Source organism: Periplaneta americana, chromosome 16, assembly GCF_040183065.1.
Source record: "Periplaneta americana isolate PAMFEO1 chromosome 16, P.americana_PAMFEO1_priV1, whole genome shotgun sequence".
In the NCBI taxonomy this organism is placed as follows: domain Eukaryota; kingdom Metazoa; phylum Arthropoda; class Insecta; order Blattodea; family Blattidae; genus Periplaneta; species Periplaneta americana.
The window spans coordinates 179,958,369-179,982,353 of NC_091132.1; the positions used below are offsets into that span (position 1 = coordinate 179,958,369).

General features: G+C 34.7%; 1 protein-coding gene across 3 annotated transcripts in view; it reads right to left on the reverse strand.

The window, feature by feature from the left end:
• Positions 1–23,415, reverse strand: part of LOC138692115 (zinc finger protein 665-like) — a 39,953-nt gene extending 16,538 nt beyond the window's left edge. Inside the window, exons 1-4 of one of the 3 annotated variants that reach the window (XM_069815079.1) lie at positions 23,229–23,415; positions 14,152–14,249; positions 11,372–11,509; positions 6,028–6,110 (exon numbers count right to left, since the gene is read on the reverse strand). In XM_069815079.1, the coding sequence (XP_069671180.1) occupies positions 6,028–6,110; positions 11,372–11,509; positions 14,152–14,244 (314 nt within the window). In that variant the 5' untranslated portion in view covers positions 14,245–14,249; positions 23,229–23,415. Of the gene's footprint in view, positions 1–6,027; positions 6,111–6,357; positions 6,907–8,187; positions 8,387–11,371; positions 11,510–14,151; positions 14,250–23,228 lie in introns of those variants that run through there. The other 2 variants (XM_069815080.1, XM_069815081.1) reach the window with 2 other exon arrangements.
• Between the last annotated feature and the right edge of the window lie 570 nt (positions 23,416–23,985).

The window sequence follows — 23,985 nt, forward strand, 5'->3', positions numbered from 1 at the left end:
GGATGACAAAGCTTCTCAACCGAATAATAACAGGCACTTCCCATATTTATTCTGCGTTTAATTTCTTCTCATGTTTCACTTATATTTGTTACTGTTGCTCCCAGATATTTTAATTTTTCCACCTCTTCGAAAGATTAATTCCAATTTTTATATTTCAATTTCGTACAATATTCTGGTCACGAGACATATTCATATACTTTGTTTTTTTCGGGATTTACTTCCAAATCTATCTCTTTACTTGCTTCAAGTAAAATTTCCGTGTTTTCCCGAATCGTTTGTGGATTTTCTCCTGACATATTCACGTCATCTGAACAGACAAGAAGCTGATGTAACCCGTTCAATCCCAAACCCTGTTTGTTATCCTGAACTTTCCTAATGGCATATTCTAGAGCGAAGTTAAAAAGTAAAGGTGATAGTGCATCTCCCTGCTTTAGCCCGCAGTGAATTGGAAAAGCATTAGTTAGAAACTCTGCTGTAAGTTTCACTGAGACACATTTTAATTAATCGAACTAGTTTCCTGGGAATACCAAATTCAATAAGAATATTATATAAAACTTCTCTCTTAAGCGAGTTGTATGCCTTTTTTAAATCTATGAATAACTGATGTACTGTACCCTTATACTACCATTTTTTCTCCAATATCTGTCGAATACAAAAAATATGACGAATAGTCGATCTATTACGCATAATGAAAGTAGAGAACTACAAGCCATTAAATATTTCATGGAGATCAAAAAGGCATTTACTTCATGGAGTTAGTTTGTTTCTGATTTCCATACATATTTCGTCACTAGTTGGTAACAGTATCGGATCAGTCAACTTATACAAGGGAAATGGCCGACTGCGAGATGGTTAGTGGAAGTAATCATTCTGAACGTGATGTAATAGAAAAAGAATGTGAAAAGAGGAAAAAATGGAAAAGGAATAAGATCAGAAGTCTTAAATGTGAAGGAAAATCACCAACAAAAACTGGGCAGGGAAGGGAAGCACTACATACTACTATTATTCTACTATTAGAATCTATTCATTTACAGAACCTTGATATTCCTTAGATCCAACATAGATCTTTATCAGACTAGATCAGATATACATTCCTTCAACACTAGAAATAAAGATAAATTACATTACACAAGGTGCAGATTGAGTGTGAGCTCAAATACCTGCCTTTTTAATGCCATCAATATATTTAATAAGCTACCATTGGAGGCGAGAAAGTTACCAATAAATAGGTTTAAGTCCTGCATACATAGATGGTTGCTGAACAGACCTTTCTATTCATTGAGTGAATTCATGGAGTGTGATGTAAATACTGTATTTTAGAAATGTAACCCTTTCTTTATATTTTAATTTGTCTCTTTGTATTTTAATTATACTTTTGTCAATATATAAATGTGTTAACCTACTGCATATTCTGTTTATCTCTCAGTGTTTGTTTTGTTTATTTGACTATGTATGTTTATCTGCTTATAATTATTTGTTTACTTATCTATATTTATTTGTGCTAAGTTTGTTTGTGCATGTGTGAGTGTATGTGTGCATGTGTATATTATCGAACCTGACGATGTCATATCCAGGCCTTGTACACTGGTTTCTGACAAATAAATATTATTATTATTATTATTATTATTATTATTATTATTATTATTATTATTATTATCTAAAGTTAGTGCGACCGTTAATGGAATACGGAACTACGTGTTGGGATCCCTATAGAATATACCAGATAAATTCCTTAGAAAGAATCCAGTATAGGGCAGCGAAATTTGTTAAAGGTAAAAGAGAAGATGGAAACGATACGATAAAAGAACTTAAATGGGAAACTTTGGAAAACAGACGTAGGAAAACTAGAATAACATCATTGTACAGAGCACATCTAGGTCAGAAAGCATGGGTAAACATAACGGCTCGGTTAGAAAAGCCAACATACTATGGTAGGAACGATCATGATTTTAAAATCAAATGTAGGAAACAGAAAACGGATGTAGGTAAATTCTCATTTTTAAATAGAACTATAAATGATTGGAATGACCTACCTGCAGCGGTCTTTGAGGGCTGTCCTTTGTTAAGGAGATTCAAGAATAATTTAAAAAGTTGTATATAAAGTGAAAATTAAAATTAAGGTGACATTCAACATTTAATTTTTTAAGGTGACATGTATTTATCTAGGCTGACGAGTTTACTTCCTCGGTTTGAATTGTAAATTATTTAAAAATAGCGTGTAAGAGGGCCTTAGACTAGAAATGTTTAGTTTAAATGTAGTTCTGTTTATAAGTAATTATTTGACTTATTTGGACTGTTGTATCAGTGAAGCGAGGTGAGTCAGTGAAGTTATGGTTTTACAGTGCAGTGAACAGTTCCGATCAGTGATAATTTATAGCGTCAATGAAATGTGTTCTATAGTGTCAGTGAAATGTGTTACAGAGTGTCAGTGAAATGTGTGCTAAAGTGTCAGTGAAATGCGTCATAGTGCCACTACAGGGAATGAGATGAGAGTAAAGTGAAAGACTATTGAAACTTATGTAGGACCTATAGATAATTATGTAGGTTGTATTGTAAAATTAGGTATCTTATTTTATGTTTTATTATTATTGTGTTAAATTGTATTGTGTATTCTTATTGTATTGTGTGTAAAATTGTATATGTGTCGTAAAATTATATTGTGTATTGTAAATTTTATTGTGTATTGGTTATCGTTTTATTGTGTATTGTTAATATTGTATATACCACTGCCACCGGGTGCTTGCCCACTTGCAGTGTAAATAAATACATACATACGTTATTATTATTATTATTATTATTATTATTATTATTATTATTATTATTATTATTACTGAATGCATGTAACACTGGGAACAGGAGGCAACAGATGGCACAGGACGCGTATCTACAAGCACTGATGCGATGCCGTCCCATTCCAAGACGGGAAGAGAAGTATGAAGAAGGGATGATATGTCCACAAAATAAAGTTTAGATTTGAGGGGCATATACTTTGCCTCACATCATTTTGTAGCCTTCATGATATGACAGAGGCTGACTTCAGGATTATCGCCAAAAGATATATGTGGAACCACTGAAATAGACTTTAACCCAGTGTACAAGTCTTGACGGATTGTTGTATAGTATTCGAAAATTTCGATACAGAATAATTCATTATAGCAGTAGTGCTGGAAAATGTAGATATCTGTCAAGTACTCTATCACATAGATAAATGTATGAATTATCATTCCTTAAGGGTATATGTACGTGAACGACCACAAATATTATCAGAAAATGCAGGCTTTAAATTTCTAAAATTTTATAAGAAAATGAACTCACAATTGGACAAAAATTACAAGGTACCACAACAAGACTTATTAGAACTTAAATGTCTGATAAAAGTATAAAAAAGGTTACTAATAATATTTTTCAAATCAGTTTTATCAAAGTATAAAAAAAAAACAAACAAACAAATTCTGCAGTTACATCATTTGGTAACCGTATCATTGTTATAGTCTTTCTGACACTTTAATATTTTTCCTGCATATAATAAACACTTATTTCTGAAAAGTAGACTACTCTCAGACATGTAGAGTTGTCTATTTTAATACAATTCATTTTTTATTTATCCTATATAAAATATATTAAAATTTACATAATTTTTTGTGACCTAACTGTTCTATTTTCAAAGAAATCGGCATTATTGTAGTCTACCTTTTGCACAAATGCATGTTAAATCAGTGTACAAAATTTTCAGAATTCTATCTCCAATGGTTGTGGCGATATGACATATTATGTGTGAAAATTGTCAAATTTTGGAAAAATTTAATTTACAGTAGAAAGTGAATTCTAAAAAATATTATTAGTAACCTTTTTCATATTTTTATCAGATATTTAAGTTCTAATAAGTCTTGTTGTGGTACCTTGTAATTTTTTTCTAATTGTGAGTTCATTTCGTTATAAAATTTTAGAAATTTAGAGCCTGCATTTCCTGATAATATTTGTGGTCGTTCACGTACATATACCCTTAAAGGGCATGACCCAGACAACTATGTTAGTTAAATTCGTGGCAGGAAAAATTAATGTCGATAAAGTGCAGGGTATTGCTAGTTACAGAGTATACAAGTATTTAAGGTATGAATATTTCATGTTTTTACTTACTTACTGGCTTTTAAGGAACCCGGAGATTCATTGCCGCCCTCACATAAGCCTGCCATTGGTCCCTATCCTGAGCAAGATTAATCCAGTCTCTATTTTATCCCACCTCCCTCAAATCCATTTTAATATTATCTTCCCATCTACGTCTCGGCCTCCCTAAAGGTCTTTTCCCCTCTGGCCTCCCAACTAACACTCTATATGCATTTCTGGATTCGCCCATTCGTGCTACATGCCCTGCCCATCTCAAGCGTCTGAATTTAATGTTCCTAATTATGTCGGGTGAAGGATACAATACGTGCAGCTCTGCGTTGTGTAACTTTCTCCATTCTCCTGTAACTTCATCCCTTTTAGCCCCAAATATTTTCCTAAGAACCTTATTCTCAAAAACCCTCAATCTCTCTTCCTCTCTCAAAGTGAGAGTCCAAGTTTCACAGCCATACAGAACAAATGGTAATATAACTGTTTTATAAATTCTAACTTTCAGATTTTTTGACAGCAGACTGGATGATAAAAGCTTCTCAACCGAATAATAACAGGCATTTCCCATATTTATTCTGCGTTTAATTTCCTCCCAAGTGCCATTTATATTTGCTACTGTTGCTCCAAGATATTTTAATTTTTCCACCACTTCGAAGGACAAATCTCCAACTTTTATAGTTCCATTTCGTACAATATTCTGATCACGAGACATAATCATATACTTAGTCTTTCCGGGATTTACTTCCAACCCTGTCTCTTTACTTGCTTCACGTAGAATTTCCGCGTTTCCCCTAATCGTTTGAGGATTTTCTCCAAACATATTCACGTCATCCGCATAGACAAGAAGCTGATGTAACCCTATTCCATGTATTTAACGTTCTTTAAATAAAACACATAACTGGAGTAGGGAAGAAAATAAAATCGGGAACTGAGAACGATTTTATTTTTAGGATGAAGATAATGGTTATACTTCTAAAAATATGATATTAATTGCTATCAATACAGTTTTCACAATATATGTGTATTATGCAATCAGTAGGTCACTTCTCTTTATATATTATTCCTTGTGTTTCTGTATCATCATAATCATAATCATCATCATCATCATCATCATCCTGTCAAGTACTAGTCCCAAAAGAACTGTTACAGGCTGAAAAAGCGATTTTCTTGCCATTCTGTATCATTATAATATAAATAAATATTTACATACAGTATATAAATGAATGAATGAATTAATAAAATCGGCTAATTAATGTAAGACAATTTGTAAACGTAATGAACAGTTTCGAGAAAAGCACTTGGAATGGATTCAAAATGGTAGTTCATAATTTGCTAGGGAAATTTTACAAAACTTGCTAACTGAAAAAACTAAATTTTACACGAGAGACAAAACACTATAGTAAGCAAGTTTTGCTATATCTCTCACTTACAGCAGAATGAAAGTGTTGAAAAAACGATCACACTTTGACACACTACAATGACGAGAAATAACCCAAATTTTACCAAGACGCTTTGAACATCATGTAGAGGCCTGCCTTATGTTAACGAATCCATTAAAATCTGAATTTTGAAAATTTTCCAGTTAGCAAGTTTTGCAAAAACGGTCCTCAATTGTAGAAAAATATATGTTGGAGAGTTTCAAAATCCTGGGCTGCAGTATGAGTGTAAAAGTTCACTTCTTGAATGCCAAACTAGATTATTTCACTGAAAATCGAGACTTTTTAGGAAAGACCATGGGGAAAGATTTCAGCAGGACATTAATCAAATGAGAACTAGATACCAAGAGAATTAGAGAATGAATATGAAGGCTGATTATTGCAGTATGATTTAGACAGACAGTTCTTCTGACAGTCAAGTAAACAGACACTTCAAACACAATGAGCTCTCTATGTAAGACTCGCATACCACACTCACCTTTCGGTAAAAACCTCGTTCTCCTCTTCCGTTACTTCCACACTCGGGTCCTCATTCACTGTGTCCACGTCACTCTCATCTTCCTAGAAATACAGAACAAATAAAACAGATAGCACAATTTACATTAAACAAAAGCACGTCGATTTCAGTTTCCATGGAACTGCACTTAAATCGTGTTATGTCTAGCAGAAGACAATTCTTGGGGGTTGATTTCTCGTGAGGAATTTCTTTCCATTATAGAAAAGCGTTTTTCGACATTTTGCAATATGTAGCACAATAAAGGTGTAATTTAAAATCCTGCAGCACACTCGTATAATCTAAAGCTGTTCTTCCCAAACAGCACGGGAATTTTCACTGTTTTAGAAGGGAATGAGTAACTATAAAATATAGACGAATGAAATAAATGTATATGCATTAATATATAAAATACATGGGTTGGATAAAAAGTAATGGCAACAGTTCGATATTTCTGACATGGCTTTATTCACAGGGGTACAACATTTACGTATCTTAAATATAGTCGCCGCCCTTATTTATCACCTTTTGCCAAATGTTTGGAAGGTGTCGTACACCATCAGCGCGTACATCTTTGTTCTTGTTCCGTATTGACCGCCCTAAAGCACGGATAAGTTCATCTCTGGTATTGTACCGGGTCCCTCGCAGTGGTTCTTTCACTTTGGCGAAGAGATTGTAATCGCATGGATTCATATCAGGTGAGTATGGAGGATGTTCCAGAATCTCCCATTGCCAGCGGTGCAAGAGGTCCTTGACAGCAGCAGCGTGTGACTCTTTGCATTATCATGAAGAATGATGGGGTTCTGTACCCCCAAGTGTCGTCGTTTTCTCCTGAGGGCTGGACGAAGGTGGTGCTGCAGGAACCTGCAATAGTAGTCCGCATTTACCGCCTGCCTTGGAGGTACAGCGTGGTGCAGTATTACCCCACCAATGTCATACGCCACAATGAACATCACTTTCACATCCCTGCCTTCCCAGAAAGCTTTAACCTATCGTGCCACTGTGCGATATGGCAACGCTGCATTGGCATATGCTTCATGCAGTCCCTGAACACATTCTTGTGCGCTACGACCTCCTGTCACTTCAATTTTGATCCAGGAACGTTGCTCTAGTTTTGTAAACGTGGTCTTAGGATGCTCGCACTATCCCTATGAAAGTCAACGTTCTACACACTGCAGTAGATTGACAGAGTACTGTCGCCACTGGCTACACTAACTCATCTAACAGTCCTTGTTCATGTCCATACAGCTGGCAACTCTCGAACGCACCATCGTCACGTGACAGCAGTGTTGCCATTACTTTTTATCCAACCTATGTAAAATATTTTCAATTTTATATCACATATTTTTAGTCAACATACCGAGGAATGATAATATGATGAATGGTGAAAAGACGCAAGGTGCAAAAGACGCAAGGTGCAAAAGACGCTAGAAAAAAAAAACATATTATGCAAATCTAGATTTCAGATAAAGTCCCTGTGAAGCTGATTTGAATCATATCAAGGGAAAAATTGTTCCGGGGCTAGACATCCATCGCGGGACCTTTGGCTGAACGCACCAACGCTCTTACACACTGAGCTACCCAGGAACTTCATCTGTTACTGCCGGAACCGATACCTGGCACGACCACTGCACAATTTTTTCCTTGAAATTACTCAAGTCTGCTTTCCAGGGAACTTTACCTGAAAGCTAGATTTGTATAATATTTACGTTACTGTAGGTACGTTAATAGAAAGCCACAATTTCAAGTCACACAGAGTTTGTGTGCACTCGATGTGGGTAACTGGCATCTCGTCAGCCCACTCAAGTTATGTGGACATAAAAGAAAAAATTAAGATAGTGTCGGGTGAAGTTCCTGGGTAGCTCAGTTGGTAAGAGAGTTGATGCGTTCAGCCGAAGTTTCCGGGATCGATACCCGAACCCAGAAAAATTTTTCACTTCAAATTATTAAAAATACGTATTATTCACAAATTGAACTAGCACAATTTTTGTATTTCTTATATGAAGTTTAAGATTGAAATACAAAATTTAATACCAGAAAATTATTCCAATGAAATATCAGTGTGATTACTATGCGAGTTTTCAATTTGTGTTTTAGGAAATTTGAAAACACAATATCATTACATTTGTTGTTAAGGTATTTAATGCATGAAGCCAAGTAAAATACTATATTTTTTAAGATTGGCACGTTATTCTAATTTTAGTGATCCGGATACTCTAGATGTCCGTCAGTCATTCTCTTCTCTGCTGCTCGCACATCTACATTGTGTTTACCAAAGGATGACTTGAGCCATATTCGGTATTCTTCTGCACACCACCGGATCTTTCGAGTGTGCCACGGCAAACTGGAGGAAAATGGTTGTTATAGAATAATTATTTAACTACTATACAATAGTAGAAATTATATATGAACGAATAATTCAATTTCTAGGCACGAATTTGGTTGATTTTGTAAGTGATTTATTTTACGACACTTTGTCAACTGGAATGGTTATCTAGTGTCTGAGTGAAACAAAGGATATAATGCCAGCAAAATGAGTCCACTGTCCAGCGCCGAAAGTTATCCAGTATTTATTCTCAATGGGTTAAGGGCTAACTACAGAAGAAATTTCAACCAGGTAACTTATCCCAACTAGTATTTCGACACCAGTTCTCTAGTTTCACGTTCAGACATAATAATTGTAACTCCGCTTTACTAACAGAATAAAGGTAAAAATATAAACAATAGTTTCATGTACAGTAGTGGCAAAAAAACTTTTTTTGTTCCTTATTCAAATTTATTCCCAATGCTTTACGATTGGTGGTAAAATTCATTTTCTGGGAATAATAAGTTAATCAAGTAGTAAAATATCACTGCAATGAAAAAGAATTGGGAATAATAATTTGAATAAGGAAGAAAAAAAAAGTTTCATTCCCATGCAAGATTCTAAGCATGAAAGTCTTCGTTACCAGTCTATCGTGCTCTGGAGTGAACAAGGCTCTGAAATCAGCTACAAGGGTCGGTCCGGTTTTTTTTTTTGCCACGACTGTACATGCACGTATATATCACAACAATTCGCAAAATTTAGAACCTCTTCTGGAATCCACTCGAAATCAGCTTTATAATTATTTATCGTAAAGTTATAATAGTTATTTATGGTACTTGTCAAGTAAGAGCACCTTTATTGCGCGAGTAGAAAGATTTAATCACGAGTGCTTAAATTACACGAGCGCAATGAAAATCACGCTCACAAGTACCATACGTAATTTTATCAATAACCATAACGAAAAATTTTGTTTTATAAAAGAAAATATGTTGAAAATAAGTCCTCATATAATCACGTGTCATGGCATGGATTTTAGAATCGATACGTGTACTAGGTAGGTTATGATGTAGGAGGCCATGAATAGTGAAGAATGGTATCTAAGGCGTTGGATTAATAATAAATTATAAGTAATTATATAATTTTAATATATATATTGTAACAGCGACGTGAGATTCGAACTCACGACCAGCGTCCTGCTAGAGAGAAGATCGCGCGGAGCACTTTGGGATGGCGCGCGGTGGAGAGGGGAAAGGGCCAACGCGGCGAGAGAGTGGAGAGAGAGTGCGCGCGCATCTGGTGCTGGTAGAGAGGAGAGGGCTCTGGATTTTTCTGGAGTGCCATCTCTAGAGACGCGTGGAACTTTCGAGGCTACGTCGCTGTGGTTATAAATTAAGGACGCGAAGGAACTCGAGCAGTTTTTCAGTTATTCAGTCAGTGAGTAAGCCAGAGCAAGCAAGCCAGTCAAGCAAACCGGAGTTCGACTCGAGTGTGCGTCCGCATCTGCGTCAGCATCCGAAGGCCTGAGTTCGAGTGCAGTGGACCGCAGTTGGAGGGACCTGAGTTCGAGTGCAGTGGACCGCAGTTGGAGGGACCCGAGTTCGAGTACAGTGAACTGTCTCTGAGGTTTCTGTGGTTCGAGATACTGTGAACTCAAGTGACTGAGATAGAAGAACTGTGAACTGAGAACTGATAGTTCTGATTTGTAAATAGTGCTTTGTAAATATTAGTTAAGATTAACAGTTCATTGTTGTTCGTACTAGTCCAAGTAAATTGTCATTGTCGTCGGTGGAGTTTTATAACGAATATTGTGTTGAGTGAAAATCCAATTGTTGACGAGAGCGTTTAAGGCGAATTGTAGAAAGGAATTATTGTTGTGACGAATAAATTACATTGTTGTTACTAATAAAATTCACAATATTATTTTCATTTTAAACGTGTATTTTCGTCTTTTTGAAGTTTCAGGGATTATTTAGAAGTGTTCACAGAACTAATGTGATTAAAATAATTTCACATTTTACTTCTGTAAACTTAAGAGGAATATTAAAACGTAACTAATCATCGTGACTGTTTAGCTCAGTTGACTAACGCGTGTTGTTATAAAATCCTATAAACGCGATGCTATAAACGCAATAAACGCAACTTCGTAGGTTGAAGTCTCCTCAACTCCCAAAAGGTAAATTATTACAAATTAAAAAAAAAATACGTATTAGATATGAATGCAGTGCACAAATTACGACGTAGTAGATAGAGAAAAGAGGAGGAGATTGAGTGTATGTATATTTAAGAAATGGTAATAAAGAAGTAGAGGTAGTGACGTCTAGTAACTAATATATTAGCTTCTTGAGTAATAGTTGAATGGAAAAGTATACGTGTGTACCCGGGTATTAGGAAAATACTAATTAACTGTGAGATAAAGTTCAAACTGTGAGGTAAATTCTTTATCTCACAAGTGGAATAAAGTAATGTTGAATAAAAGCCTACTTTACAAACGCAAAAGTATTTAGTAAAGGCATGTTTTGCGTTATGGTCATAGATAAAATATCTTTTCTCTACGGGTGAGATAAATTTCTACAAAGGATATTTTCCAGCTACGCACATACTTAAAAACAACAGTTGAAAAAAATATGAAGCCAGGAGATAATGACTGTACATAAATTAAAGCAAAATCAATTATTGGAAACCCTAAAAACTATTGAGAATTTTACACAAAGACACAGAGAAGATAATAAAGAAATCGTGTCCTTAAGAACAACATGGTTTCAAAAACACTATGGGAATGTAAAGTAAGAGTAACAAGCAGATTCGTTTTCATATTTAAGACATAAACCGAGATAACTCTTCAACATTAGCTCTCTGCAACATGATGTAACTTATAATAGTAAATAGTGATAAGTGTTTTTTGCCTCTAACATAGAGTAAAACGCACTGCTAGTACTGTTGTAAAGAGGTAGTGTAAGTGACAGTCAAAATACAAGATAGACACTGAAAGAAGAACACACAGTGCATTTCTTGTGCTCCACTCACCTCTGGTTCACGTTTCACCATAGGAAACGAAATTGGCACCGGATCTCCCTTAAATGTTATCTCAGATGTTAGATCTTGGCTCTGGTCCTCATATTCCTCCTTTATACCAGTCACATGATGATCCAAGAAATTCCGTTCCTGCAGTACAAACAGACGTCTTAAATGAGCAATTTATAATAGTGTGTTAGAAGACAACTTCTAATATTACAAGCTGCTCTCTATGTATCCGTATGCCACAGCCTAATCACAACCCACAGCATGTGCTTTACTGTACCCATAGATAGGAATTTCTTATGCATGAAGGGAAACTGTGAAAATCCACCACTGCCTGCTTTTGTCTCTACCTACCCGACTATATCACTCCTACTGTCGTTTTCTACACTTCACTTATTCTGAGTTGACGATCTGCAGTATTGTGTTTCGTACCAAGAAGTACTCAAACATTATACCATTGAACTACCAATCACACTTCGACAACAAGCCTTTGGCAATGTCCTTTCGACAAGTATGAGGTACTTCCAGCGAATAGGGATTATAAAGAATGGACACTTCGCGTCGGTATCTTTGATGTAGCCGGACTGATTTCAATGACCTTCAAGCCAGCTAAAGCGTGAGATTCGGCTTTCTCCCTAGAGATGGCCCTGACATCACACCAGCTAGCAGTCGACACAGCGGAAATATAACACATATAATTAATACTTCTAGGTACATTATGTACTCTAATAAAATAAACTGGATCCATAAAATAATAAAGCCGTCATTAACTGTAATGTCTAATCTCTACAGTTCCTTTACAATGAGAGTTGAGTCGTTGACCCCAACAATAATTAAAATATGTAATGATTTGATAGCACTGAAAATGGAAAAGAAAACGCTTACGAGAAGTAAAACCATATACCTATATTATATTATATTATATAGAAATATTAAACGAATTTGATACTTAATTGTATAATGTATATTATTTTATAATATAATTTATTATATTATTTTATAATATAATTTATTATATTATTTTATAATATAATTTATTATATCTGAAATATAAACAATTATTATTAGAACTAGATCGTCACTGAGAAATACACGTAAGGAAAAGCTGTTAACTTTAATTTATTTGAAGCAAAGCTTTACTGGATTATGCAATAAGGTAGGCGATGTTTGAATCCTGTGTCTCAACTCTATTCTCAATTATTATCTTAGCGTACGCTCGATTACACTAACCTCTAGCGCTTGAAAGTAGAACTAAACGTTGGCGCACAGAGAAACAAAACACAGGCAAATTCGCTTAGTGTCCATTCTTTATAATCCCTATTCGCTGGTACTTCACTGCATTCTCAGTTTATACACCTTGCATATACGAAACTGTGACAGATTAAGTTTCAGTAGTTTAGGCTTTTGTTTGGAATATACGTTCAACTGTATCTTCACAAAAAAAAAAATCGCTTATAAATTCAACAATTTTCACTTCAGAAATCATCGGAACTACTTCAGCGCTAGTTTCAGAATGAAGTGTACCTTTGAAGTTGTCTATGTAGTTAAAGCTTTCCATTTTTTGTTTTCGCGAATTTTCTGTGTTTCGAATTTACTTGCGAAAGTTGGTAGTTAGTTGTTGGATTTCTCTTCAGTAATATAGGTCAGTTTCTGTCAGATGCGTTTCCAATTGACTGTGGGCTAAAGCAAGGAGATGCACTATCACCTTTACTTTTAAACTTTGCTTTAGAGTATGCCATTAGGAAAGTCCAGGATAACAGAGAGGGTTTGGAAGTGAATGGGTTACATCAGCTGCTTGTCTATGCGGATGACGTGAATGTGTTAGGAGAAAATCCACAAACGATTAGGGAAAACAATTACTGGAAGCAAGTAAAGAGATAGGTATGGAAGTAAATCCCGAAAAGACAAAGTATTTGATTATGTCTCGTGACCAGAAACTCGTACGAAATGGAAATATAAAAATTGAAAATTTATCTTTTGAAGAGGTGAAGAAGTTCAATTATCTCGGAGCAACAGTAACAAATATAAATGATACTCGGGAGGAAATTACACACAGAATAAATATGGGAAATGCCTGTTATTATTCCGTTGAGAAACTTTTATCATCCAGTCTGCTGTCGAAAAATCTGAAAGTTAGAATTTATAAAACAGTTATATTACCGGTTGCTCTGTATGGTTGTGAAACTTGGACTCTCACTTTGAGAGAGGAACAGAGACTACGAGTGTTTGAGAATAAGATTCTTAGGAAAATATTTGGGGCTAAGAGGGATGAAGTTATAGTAGAATGGAGAAAGTTACACAACACAGAACTGCACGCATTGTATTCTTCACCTGACATAATTAGGAACATTAAATCCAGACGTTTGAGATGGACAGGGCATGTAGCACGTATGGGCGAATCCAGAAATGCATATAGAGTGTTAGTTGGGAGGCCGGAGGGAAAAAGATCTTTAGGGGGGCCGAGACGTAGATAGGAAGATAATATTAAAATGGATTTGAGGGAGGTGGGATATGATGGTAGAGACTGGATTGATCTTGCTCAGGATAGGGACCAATGGCGGGCTTATGTGAGGGCAGGAATGAACCTCCGGGTTCCTTAAAAGCCAGTAAGTAAGTAAGTAAGTAATTCCAAATTCTAACGCTTTCCGCTCATTTTTCTTAGTGTTTTCATTTTTGGGGCAAAAATTGGTGGGTTTTGAAATTTATTTTTCCCGAAATGACAGCAGCAGTTGTTCTGGAAATTTAGCAATATATTGTAATTAGTAATTACACTTAATATACGCTACCTGAGATAAAGAATTCTCCTCTACTAGATTATTTATATTACTTCTTTCTATTGCCACAGGGTCGATCTCACGTTCTATTTTGATCACGTCCATCACGACTGAAAAAGAAATTAACAAGAAAATTAAATTCACATGCAATTTGTCAGCTATTTGGATATTCTTACTAGCATGTGTAATAATAATTCCGCATGTCTGTAGCTCGCACACACACATACACACACACACAAACGAGCACAGATGTTCATGTCGATTCTAGGGCTGTTACAGTATTTACCTTACAAAACAAATCGGGAGAATTGAAGACTGATATTTTCCATCGATAAATGTTACACCAGCAATTCAACGATAATCAAAACAATAGTGTGCATAGCAAAGCATACGAGTAGCATAATACCATAGTCTAATACTTACAGTCACGCTACTCATACGTATAAAATATGCCAACATTTGACAGCTGGCGTGACAGTAGCCCTCTAGCGGCAGGCAAGTTAAAAGTGTGCACACGACATATGATAACACATCAGAAAACGGGTTTTGAGTAATTTGTTTTGTTTTTTTTTTTATGCTATACAGTAAGTGTATATGATTCTTATTAATTTTACTTTAGAATCCTAGAAGAATTTCACACGCAGTTAATCTACAAGTTTCAGAAGCTGGGAATAAACGTAATTCTTTCTGCTCCTTACAACTGAATCATGGCCCTGTTCACGTATCATGGTTTGAAATAATATAATTGTTCGTACGTGGATGATTAATTAAATTCATTCCTAAATATATTTATGAATCATTAGAACTCTATATTTCCTGTGAGAAAAGTCAAAATTAGTAGCTTCAAAATTGTAGGGCATATCTCGTAGGGTACATTCCGTGGTGAACTCCTCTCCCTATTTCCTGAGAAATTAACTATTTTTCATACCGCAAATAGGGGTAAACTCGGCCGCTGAGGTAAACTTGAAAATAAAAAAGGGAAGATTTAAACCTTAATATGACAGACATTGATTTATGAAGTTCATTATTTTTCATTTCTTAAGAACCGGTATTTCCTTTATTATTTTGAGTGACAAATAGTGCTGATATTATGGTTTAAATGTTTATGGCAAGTTTAATGCATTTTACATTACATTTCCAGTTTTCACACATAAGCTTAATTTTAACTTATCCTACCTATATAATACGTAATTTACATGCCCTTACTGTTAATATGACGTAGGTGAGAACAAATAAATGAACACACAATTTTGTTGAAAAAATTGTGACTTCAATTAACTTAGAAAATGTAGACCTAATTTTATTTTCAGAGCAGAAGTGGTGTAAGTCAAAATGGGTAATGAGGGTTAAAGTAAACATTCTTTAAAATACAGCGCAAAGTAGCAGTTAATATTGAATTTATTTAAACTATTAGTAGTCAGTGAATAGCACGAAGGATATATTAATTGCTACTTTGCGCTGTATTTTACAGAATATTTACTTTAAACCTCATTACCTAATTTTGACTTACACCACTTCTGCTCTGAACGGCTCAATTAATCACTGGGGATGTAAAATCAACACCAATAACAGTCATGCAAATTATTACAGAAAAGATTGCTTTTTATATTAAATTTAAAAAGGCTCTTGAGAACTTAATACGTCTGCCAGATGAATCTACACCAACACACCAGAAATGTATCGACACAGTCTGGATTTATTCAAGAAATGAATATTTTTTCAAAAGGATTACAATATTCCATGAATTCTTGAAAAATGAACACCATGATCCCTACTTGAATGCAATATAACGTTCAACTTTTGAAAAATAAAGAAAAAAATACGAATACAAAAATTATGGAATTACTTGCATAAAAACTGTAGATACATTATCCAAAATCGGAATGGTTACACATTTACACATATGATTTTTGCAAAAAAATAATATACTGTAAGAGATATTTACTTTGTTTTTATTTAAACTCTCCTTCCTGACATAGGAATAGGTAACTGATAACTAATAAATGTTTTATAGAACACAATACGTAGGCTACCTACAACGTGGATTATTGGTTATGGCTGAGTTATGATTTTCTCTTGGTCTTTAGGGAATCTGAAGAACGACAAATTCGGAGATTTAAACTTGTTGTTACTGCAATTTTCGTCATTGCACACATTGCTTTATTCCGATGCATGATTAAAACGTTATTATAACATCTCTCATCCCTTTAAAGCACGTACTGGCTGAACGAGAGTATGATCAGTACCTTGCCTGCCGCTTGGGCGCTAGTCTCGCGAATGTTGGCAGAAAAAGTGTTGAAGTTTCGTGACTGTATGTATTAGACTGTGATAATACCACAGTCTAGTATATACAGTCACGAAGCTCAATACTTACTAAATATGCCTACATAGACAGTTGAAATATGCATCCACAGATAGTTGCTAACCACCAGGATCGCTACTGTCGCCTCATCACAGACTCTTACCCAGCAGACGATAAAATGTATTGCACTTTCGACATCGTATTCTTTTGAAAAAATTAACACCTTCCTTCCACTATTGAAATATGAAATACATAAGGTTTATATATTATTTTCATAAAGTATATATATTTTATAAACTCATCTTCCTGGATCTTTCGGAAGAAGGATAACTCTGACCTCTTTTTCCTACAATTTATAGTGCTACAAACGTCTCCTTGTCCCATATTATTATTATTCAAATTATTGTATTTTAGCTATTTACAGTTATTACAACCGATAACGAACATTTCATAGTTTACACAACTTTTCACAACAAAGCGAAATACGGCACAGTCAATGCCTTTTCTATCTAGACTAGTATGTTCGGGTTTTCTATTTCAGTATATGTAGCTCAGTGAAATATTATGTTATAACTTTATTGCGTATCATTGCTAATTTTTATTTAGTGTAATGTGTCCATAAGTTCCGTTTACTTCTTATTGCATAATTTGATGCAGAAATAATTACAAAACTGTGTTATTTTAATGTGAAGAGAATTTCACATGTTAACATAATCTGTTCGCATCAATATTTTAAGATTAGAATTGAAGCTATTTTGAAAATTAATAAAAAGAATATTAATATTGTGATTTTAATTCAGCACAGCTACCTTCTTTAATTGTAGACAAAAAATTTACCATATCACTACTATGAAATTAGTGTACATACGATTGTGTTACTTCGTCTCTAGGTAGTAGGTTGTACTTAATACAATTCAGTACTCAATTGTAGGATTAAAATACAGACAAACTGAATGTGAGTGGTGTCATACATGACATTATGTTTAATTATAATGTATAATTGCGAAGATAGGAATATAAGGTAAATATAGTAAACATAGCCTATAATTTCCATATGACATAACCAACGAGATAGAAAGAGAAGAATATAGAGTGGCCATGTTGTCCTGTACAGCGCTCTTTGCGGTGCCACCGCGAAACACGGCAGATCTGAACTAAGCGCCCACCTTTGTAAAAATTCGTCTGCTAACAATGTTGTATAACGGAGGTAAGAACTACAAAGGAAAAACATGCCTGTTGTGTGTGCTGCATATAACTGCAATGTCAAAAGGAAAAAGACAACTGATATATCATATTTCTGGTAAATTTTATGAAGTTAAGTCCATAGTTTTGTTAATTAGCAGCACTTTTTTTTTCATGCATAAATGTGTAATAACTCCCGGCATAAACAAAATAAATAGTTCACTGGTAATGTACTTAAACTAAATACGGATAAAACCAATACAATTCCGTTTCAGACCCAGTGAAAAACAAATACCAATACAATATTAAAATTGTATTTCGACACCAGGATCCTTTATTTCTGCTCCTTCTGTCCTTACTGCTTATTGAAGACGATGAGTTGTAGCTTATAAAAAGTAGGCCTATTTCGAAGACAAACGATTAATCAAGTAAATGGTTCACTAGTAATAAAGTTAAACTAAATACGGATAAAACCGCTACAATTCCGTTTCAAACCCAGTAATAGCAATCAAATATTAAAATTGTATTTCGACACTCGCATCCAAAATAACGCAAAACTCTGGGGTAGGTCGTATTGTTGTTAGTATTTTGACCGGAAAGACATTAAAGAACATTATTATTGAGCACCCACGTGCAATAATGGGGTAAGTATGAATATATTTCGTAACTACTTACCCCATTATTGTACGTGGGTGCTCAATTATACACTAATAATTATCTGTGGTGCCACAGCCCTTGAAAGGCCCAGACAGACCAGCCGGCTGTTGGCCTCACGTTCACATTTCGATAATAATTATACTTTACTGTAACAAAAAAACTGAAAGCGTGTTTTGTCATGTTTCACCCACGTTACAAGCTTGGAGGTAAAGGTTGTTTACTACAGATAGGGCCTACTTTCATTCTATATCTTATGGTATAATAAATAGTTTTGCAACGTGTAGAGACTGGGAAAACAATTTAATAAAATCATCCGAATCATACTCGTTCATTTTGTAGGCAATTTTGCAGGTCGCATTTAAAGGACCTAGGAATATTAACATTTTCTTCTGTATATTAACTAGGACTTCTTGTCATACTACATGACAATTTTGCTTGGGTTATTCTTTTAAGCATTCCTTCTAGGAATACAGTAGCTCAAGTGTTTTAAATTTAGCGTACATAAGTTTAGATTAAGTTCCTAGCACGTATTTCACGAAATACTAGGTTTTTCCTCCTCAGTTTAACTGATTTATGCAAACGAAATTTTGACAGCAGACGATTCTAATGTCACTTATCGCCACGCCCACTTTGTTTTGCGCGCATAAGTTCATGGCGGACGGTCGTTCAATTTTCTTCAAACATGGCGGCGCAATGACCACTCTATATCTTTCTCTTTCTATTTCGTTGGACATAACATACATATGTAGTGGCAGGGCATTGGAGACCACTCAAATTAGACAGAAAGTGGCAAATGGTATAGCAAACATAACCTATAATTTCAACATATCTAAATATCCGTGCGGTGCCACTCAAAATTATTGAATCGTGCATATATGAATGTACAAGAATTTCGCAATATATAATCGAAATAAAGTATTACACATACAAACAACGTAATTTTCACACCAAAAATAATATTACACCTTAACTCGCAAGTGAATTATTATATCTGAAGTGTGTCCTAATCTTTCTTTTAAATTCTATTAATGCAATTATACTAGACTTTAGATAAATATAGGTTACTCTTTATGCATTCCAACTAATTTATATTGTTGAAACGCCGCCCTTCGTGATCGGGTTAAGCGAGTCACATGGTCTGCCTTACGGCCTGTATTAGATCACGATGACAGTGACACAGTCTATTGTTCCTAGTACTCACAGCGCTCCAAGCGGCTGGCAACTATCGCGAGAAATGCAAAAAATCATTCCAAGCTTCATGATTGTATGTACTAGATTGTGGTAATACCTTCAAATGGAGCACAAATGTGTCGCCTTCTTGTCCAATTTTGATACACGAGTCAAAAAATGAAATATAAGGTTTTTCAAAAGTAATTTTGGTAATTTCCTAGAAGACGGGCAAAATCCAACATGGCTGACGAAAACTACCAAAAACGTTCTGCCAACTATGAAGTCCAAATATCACCAAACATCGAAAAATCGAATATATATTCATATTTTTAAAGAAGAACAAGCCCTCAAAAAAAAAAAAAAATGAACATATATTTAATTTTTTGCCTTTGATTTTTTTTTGGCGTTTCGTAGCATTCGAACTTCATAGTTGATAGTACTTTTCTGGCAGTTTTCGTCGGCACTTTACTCCCAAAAATCACGAAAACACAAAGCAAAACATAATTTATCATCTTATCAAATAAAATTCAATTCTCATTGACGTCTTCATCGACAACCACTTCACTTCCAGTATAAATGACACAGGCTTTAAGGCAATCTAATCTTAAACCAAACAAGCAACAAAGAACTAAACCAACACTTTGTCGTACAGTCAACTTTGCATAAATAAACCACGTCTTTACACTAAATGAAATTCTCTTCGAACACTTATTACACCTTAACATCTACAGAAAATAAAGTAAATAATTCCTTTAAACCACAGAAAAACAGTTTTCTCCTCAACATTCAACACAATCCTTATTCACCAGCGAAAGAACTAAACCAAAATCGACACAAAATTTAATAAATAATTTCAGAACACGGATTCCTTCCTTTCCCTCTTACTTCAAAATCCAACCTTGTGCACACAAAATAAATTATTGGCACTGAAAAGTGCCTTTTTGTAAGCATGATGATGCGCATTCGACAAATGCAGACAAATCTACAATGTAATATCACTCACGTCAAACAACCAAGAACAACTGACAACGTCATTATCCATTCAAAATTAATGAAAATTCTAGAATAAATTACAACTATAACCAATCAAATCGAAAGAAAATCACAAAAATCATAAAATGACAAACTTTCAATAGCTTTACCCATCAGACACAACATAACACCACTCACGTCAAACAACCAAGAACAACTGATAACGTCATTATCCAATCAAAATTAACGAAAATTCTAGAACAAATGACAACTATAACCAATCAAATTAAAAGAAAATCACGGCGACACCTAGTATAGAAAAAACCCTAGAACTAACATGTAAAAGTCACTAAAAGATCACTAACATTTAACTCTGAAATAAAAAAGTTGGTAATACTTACTATATTCAACCAAGTGCCCGTCTTCTATGAAATTACCGTAATTTTCTATTTTGAAATGGTAATAAGTTTGTCAAATGTTTAGATTCCACAAAAATAAAAACACCAATTTGTTCGCAAAGAAATGGAATTTTATTAAATCACGAAAAAATTAAGTATGACTACCACAGTGTTGTTCGACAAGAAATAGTCTTTCTTCTATGCTATAAACGGCATTAGTAGGCACATTCGTAGAACATTAACTGCTTCAGTTCCTCACGTATGCTCTTATTTTAGATAACCCATAACCAACAGTCAGTTACATTTAAGTCTGGTGACCTAGAAGGCCAACTCTTCGGAAAATGCATACCAATTACAAGATCACCAAATGTGTTGCGCAACAGTGTTTTTATAGTATTGCGTATGCGAGGTGGAGCCCCGTCTGGCATGAAAAAAGATGTATTCATGATTCTGTAACGCTGGTACTGCAACATTTAAAAATATCACTGACCAGTTCCCGTAACATTTTTGTTCGTCCATTTTCAATTTTTTCATAGGAATACGGTCCTATTAAGTAATGTGAAGTAAAACCACACCAGACAGTAACCTTGATATCATGTAATCCTTGCTCTGTAATTGAATGGTGAATTTGCAAAATGACTTAAGTCCCTAGAAGCAGTTTTGGGAAAATTAAAGAAAAGTGTTTTTAGCCTCGCTGAACAATATATTGCTATAATATATTTTTTATATGTAAAAGATATGTGAGAGAAATAGTTTTATTATAAAAATTCATACTTTTGTATTCTACTTCAATTCGTAAAAAATTTAATCATCTTCAGGACTTAAGTTGTTCTGTAAATTAACTTCATAATTATTAGGTTACTGACACATAAACATGTTTAACTAAATGTATTTATCCGAAATCATAAAATAATCTTATTGCAATTGTTGAACAACATTATTTTGAACAATTTGTTAATCACAAGAGCACAGACAACTCTTAGGAGTGTTATAGCGAGACCACAGCTTAGTTTCATCTTTCAATTCTTTGTCGTCTCCCATGCTATGTTTTCGTAAAATGTATGCACGTCTTCTTCATCACGAATGTACTTAAGCATTTTACGAATATCTTGAATTTTGGTTTTATTGATTGGGGATAAACCACTGTGTTGGAAAGTGTGGAGAAAGAGTGATGCTCAAATGATCAAGAAGTAGAAAGGGAATTGTGTCACTGGCTGAATAGAACTACCCACTGGAGGATGCACTAGAAGGAATGGTAAAAGTGAGATAAGTTCGGAAAGGATTACCAATGAAAACAGGCAAAAAAACAATTTGTCAGCTGAGTGTACGATTAAAATTACATATTATGTAAGTTTCTTCAGTACTTGACAGGAAAAACAACTTAAGTCCAGGACTAAAATCGTTTTACCCCTTAACAAAATATTCTGCTGCTAATAAAAACTATACAAAAGTCGTGGATTAAAGTCATTCTGCTACTAAACGATGCCCCTTGCACACAGCAACATAATCATGCTCTCAAATCAAAACCCCCAAAATGTGGACTTAAGTCGTTTTGCAAATTCACCATTCAATTCTATTCGGATTATCTTCTGCCTATATACTGAAATTATGAGTGTTAACACCTCCGTTCAATTCGAAATGTGTTTCATCTTTCCACAAGATATTGTCTAAACATAAACGTTAATCTGAATTTGTGCTAAAATTTCCAAAGCGAAATTGACAGGAATCAGCCTATCTTGTTCTTTGAGTTTAAAACGCATTTTCTTTTTGTAGGAGTAGAACCGAATCTGTCTTCTCAGAATTCACCACACTTTTGAATAACTCATGTTCAGATGCTTTGTAAATTTATTAATACAACAAATATTATAGTCAGAATTTCACTAGAGCTGCACTCACCTCGTTTTCTACTAATTTTGGTCTACTCGATCCTTTCTATCGGGAACTGAACCAGTTTTCTCTAATTTGTTCAACTTACGAAAAGATTTTACAGAGCAGGGTCCATATCTGAATCTATGTAACGTTCGGTATCTTCTCAATGCATATGCATATGCATACTGTATATTGCATTCGTAATAGCACTGAAGGAGGCCAATTCGTACGTACTGCCGTACGCATTCTCAACAATTACGCGTGACAGTTACCATAGCAACGAAACACGCATCGATTAAAAAAAAAGTAATGATACCTATATGAAACCTAACTGTTTTTATGTACACAAATACACCTGTTTCAAAATGGGAACTTACTTTTGAATAGAACCTTATAACATATTGCTCCATTTCTCCAGCTCCACTATAAGCAGGCGTATACCACGAAGGAGAGAATGAAGTCCATTTGTGAAAAATAAATCACGGAACTTATGGTTATATAGAATGCAATGTAGTAATAATTATATACTATACACTTACCTTTACGGAAGAATATAATGAACTGCTAAAGTCTGTAGGATTAGGCGCGATGAACATTAATAAAATTTATAGGGAAATGTAGAAACTTTATTAAACAGCACCTTCCAGGATTATATGATTAAGGAAGCAGTGATAGTCAGTGTTGCCAACACATAAATTGTATCCCCGTTAATCTAACACATGGAAATCCGGCAAAATAAAAAAAAGTACTCACTGAATAAAATAAACAGCAAATTGTAACACAACTAACTCACAAATATTGATTAAAATAATAATTCGTTAACCTCTGACTTGATTATGAGGAAATCTGAAACAGGGGATTTTTTTTAGTATGGTTCAGCACAGGCAGGACTGTTCAAAGAAAAAGTATAATACCCAAAAATTAAAGAATTATAATGGACAGCAGCTAAAAAGTCAAATGACCATGCAAATAATAAATTGTGCCAGAAAATCCGTTACGCGTCAAAGCTATTCTTTTTCCCGTCCCCAACTTTGAAACTCCGTCAGACCCAACAATGCATTCTGTGCTCGTTGGTCAGTCCTTTCGGAATTTTCGTTTACAGTACAGCCGGTCGTTCTCCAGCCCTGACGTTTCTCGTGACCGAGGGAGACAGTGTTGCCGATATGTATAGACAGAATGAAAACTGTCACGCGCACGCCAACCGATTTTGTGGCGCGGAATAAAACTAATTCGAACTATAGGCTTGCCTATAAATCACTTTACATATGTACACGCTAGCGTAGATCACAAAAAAAA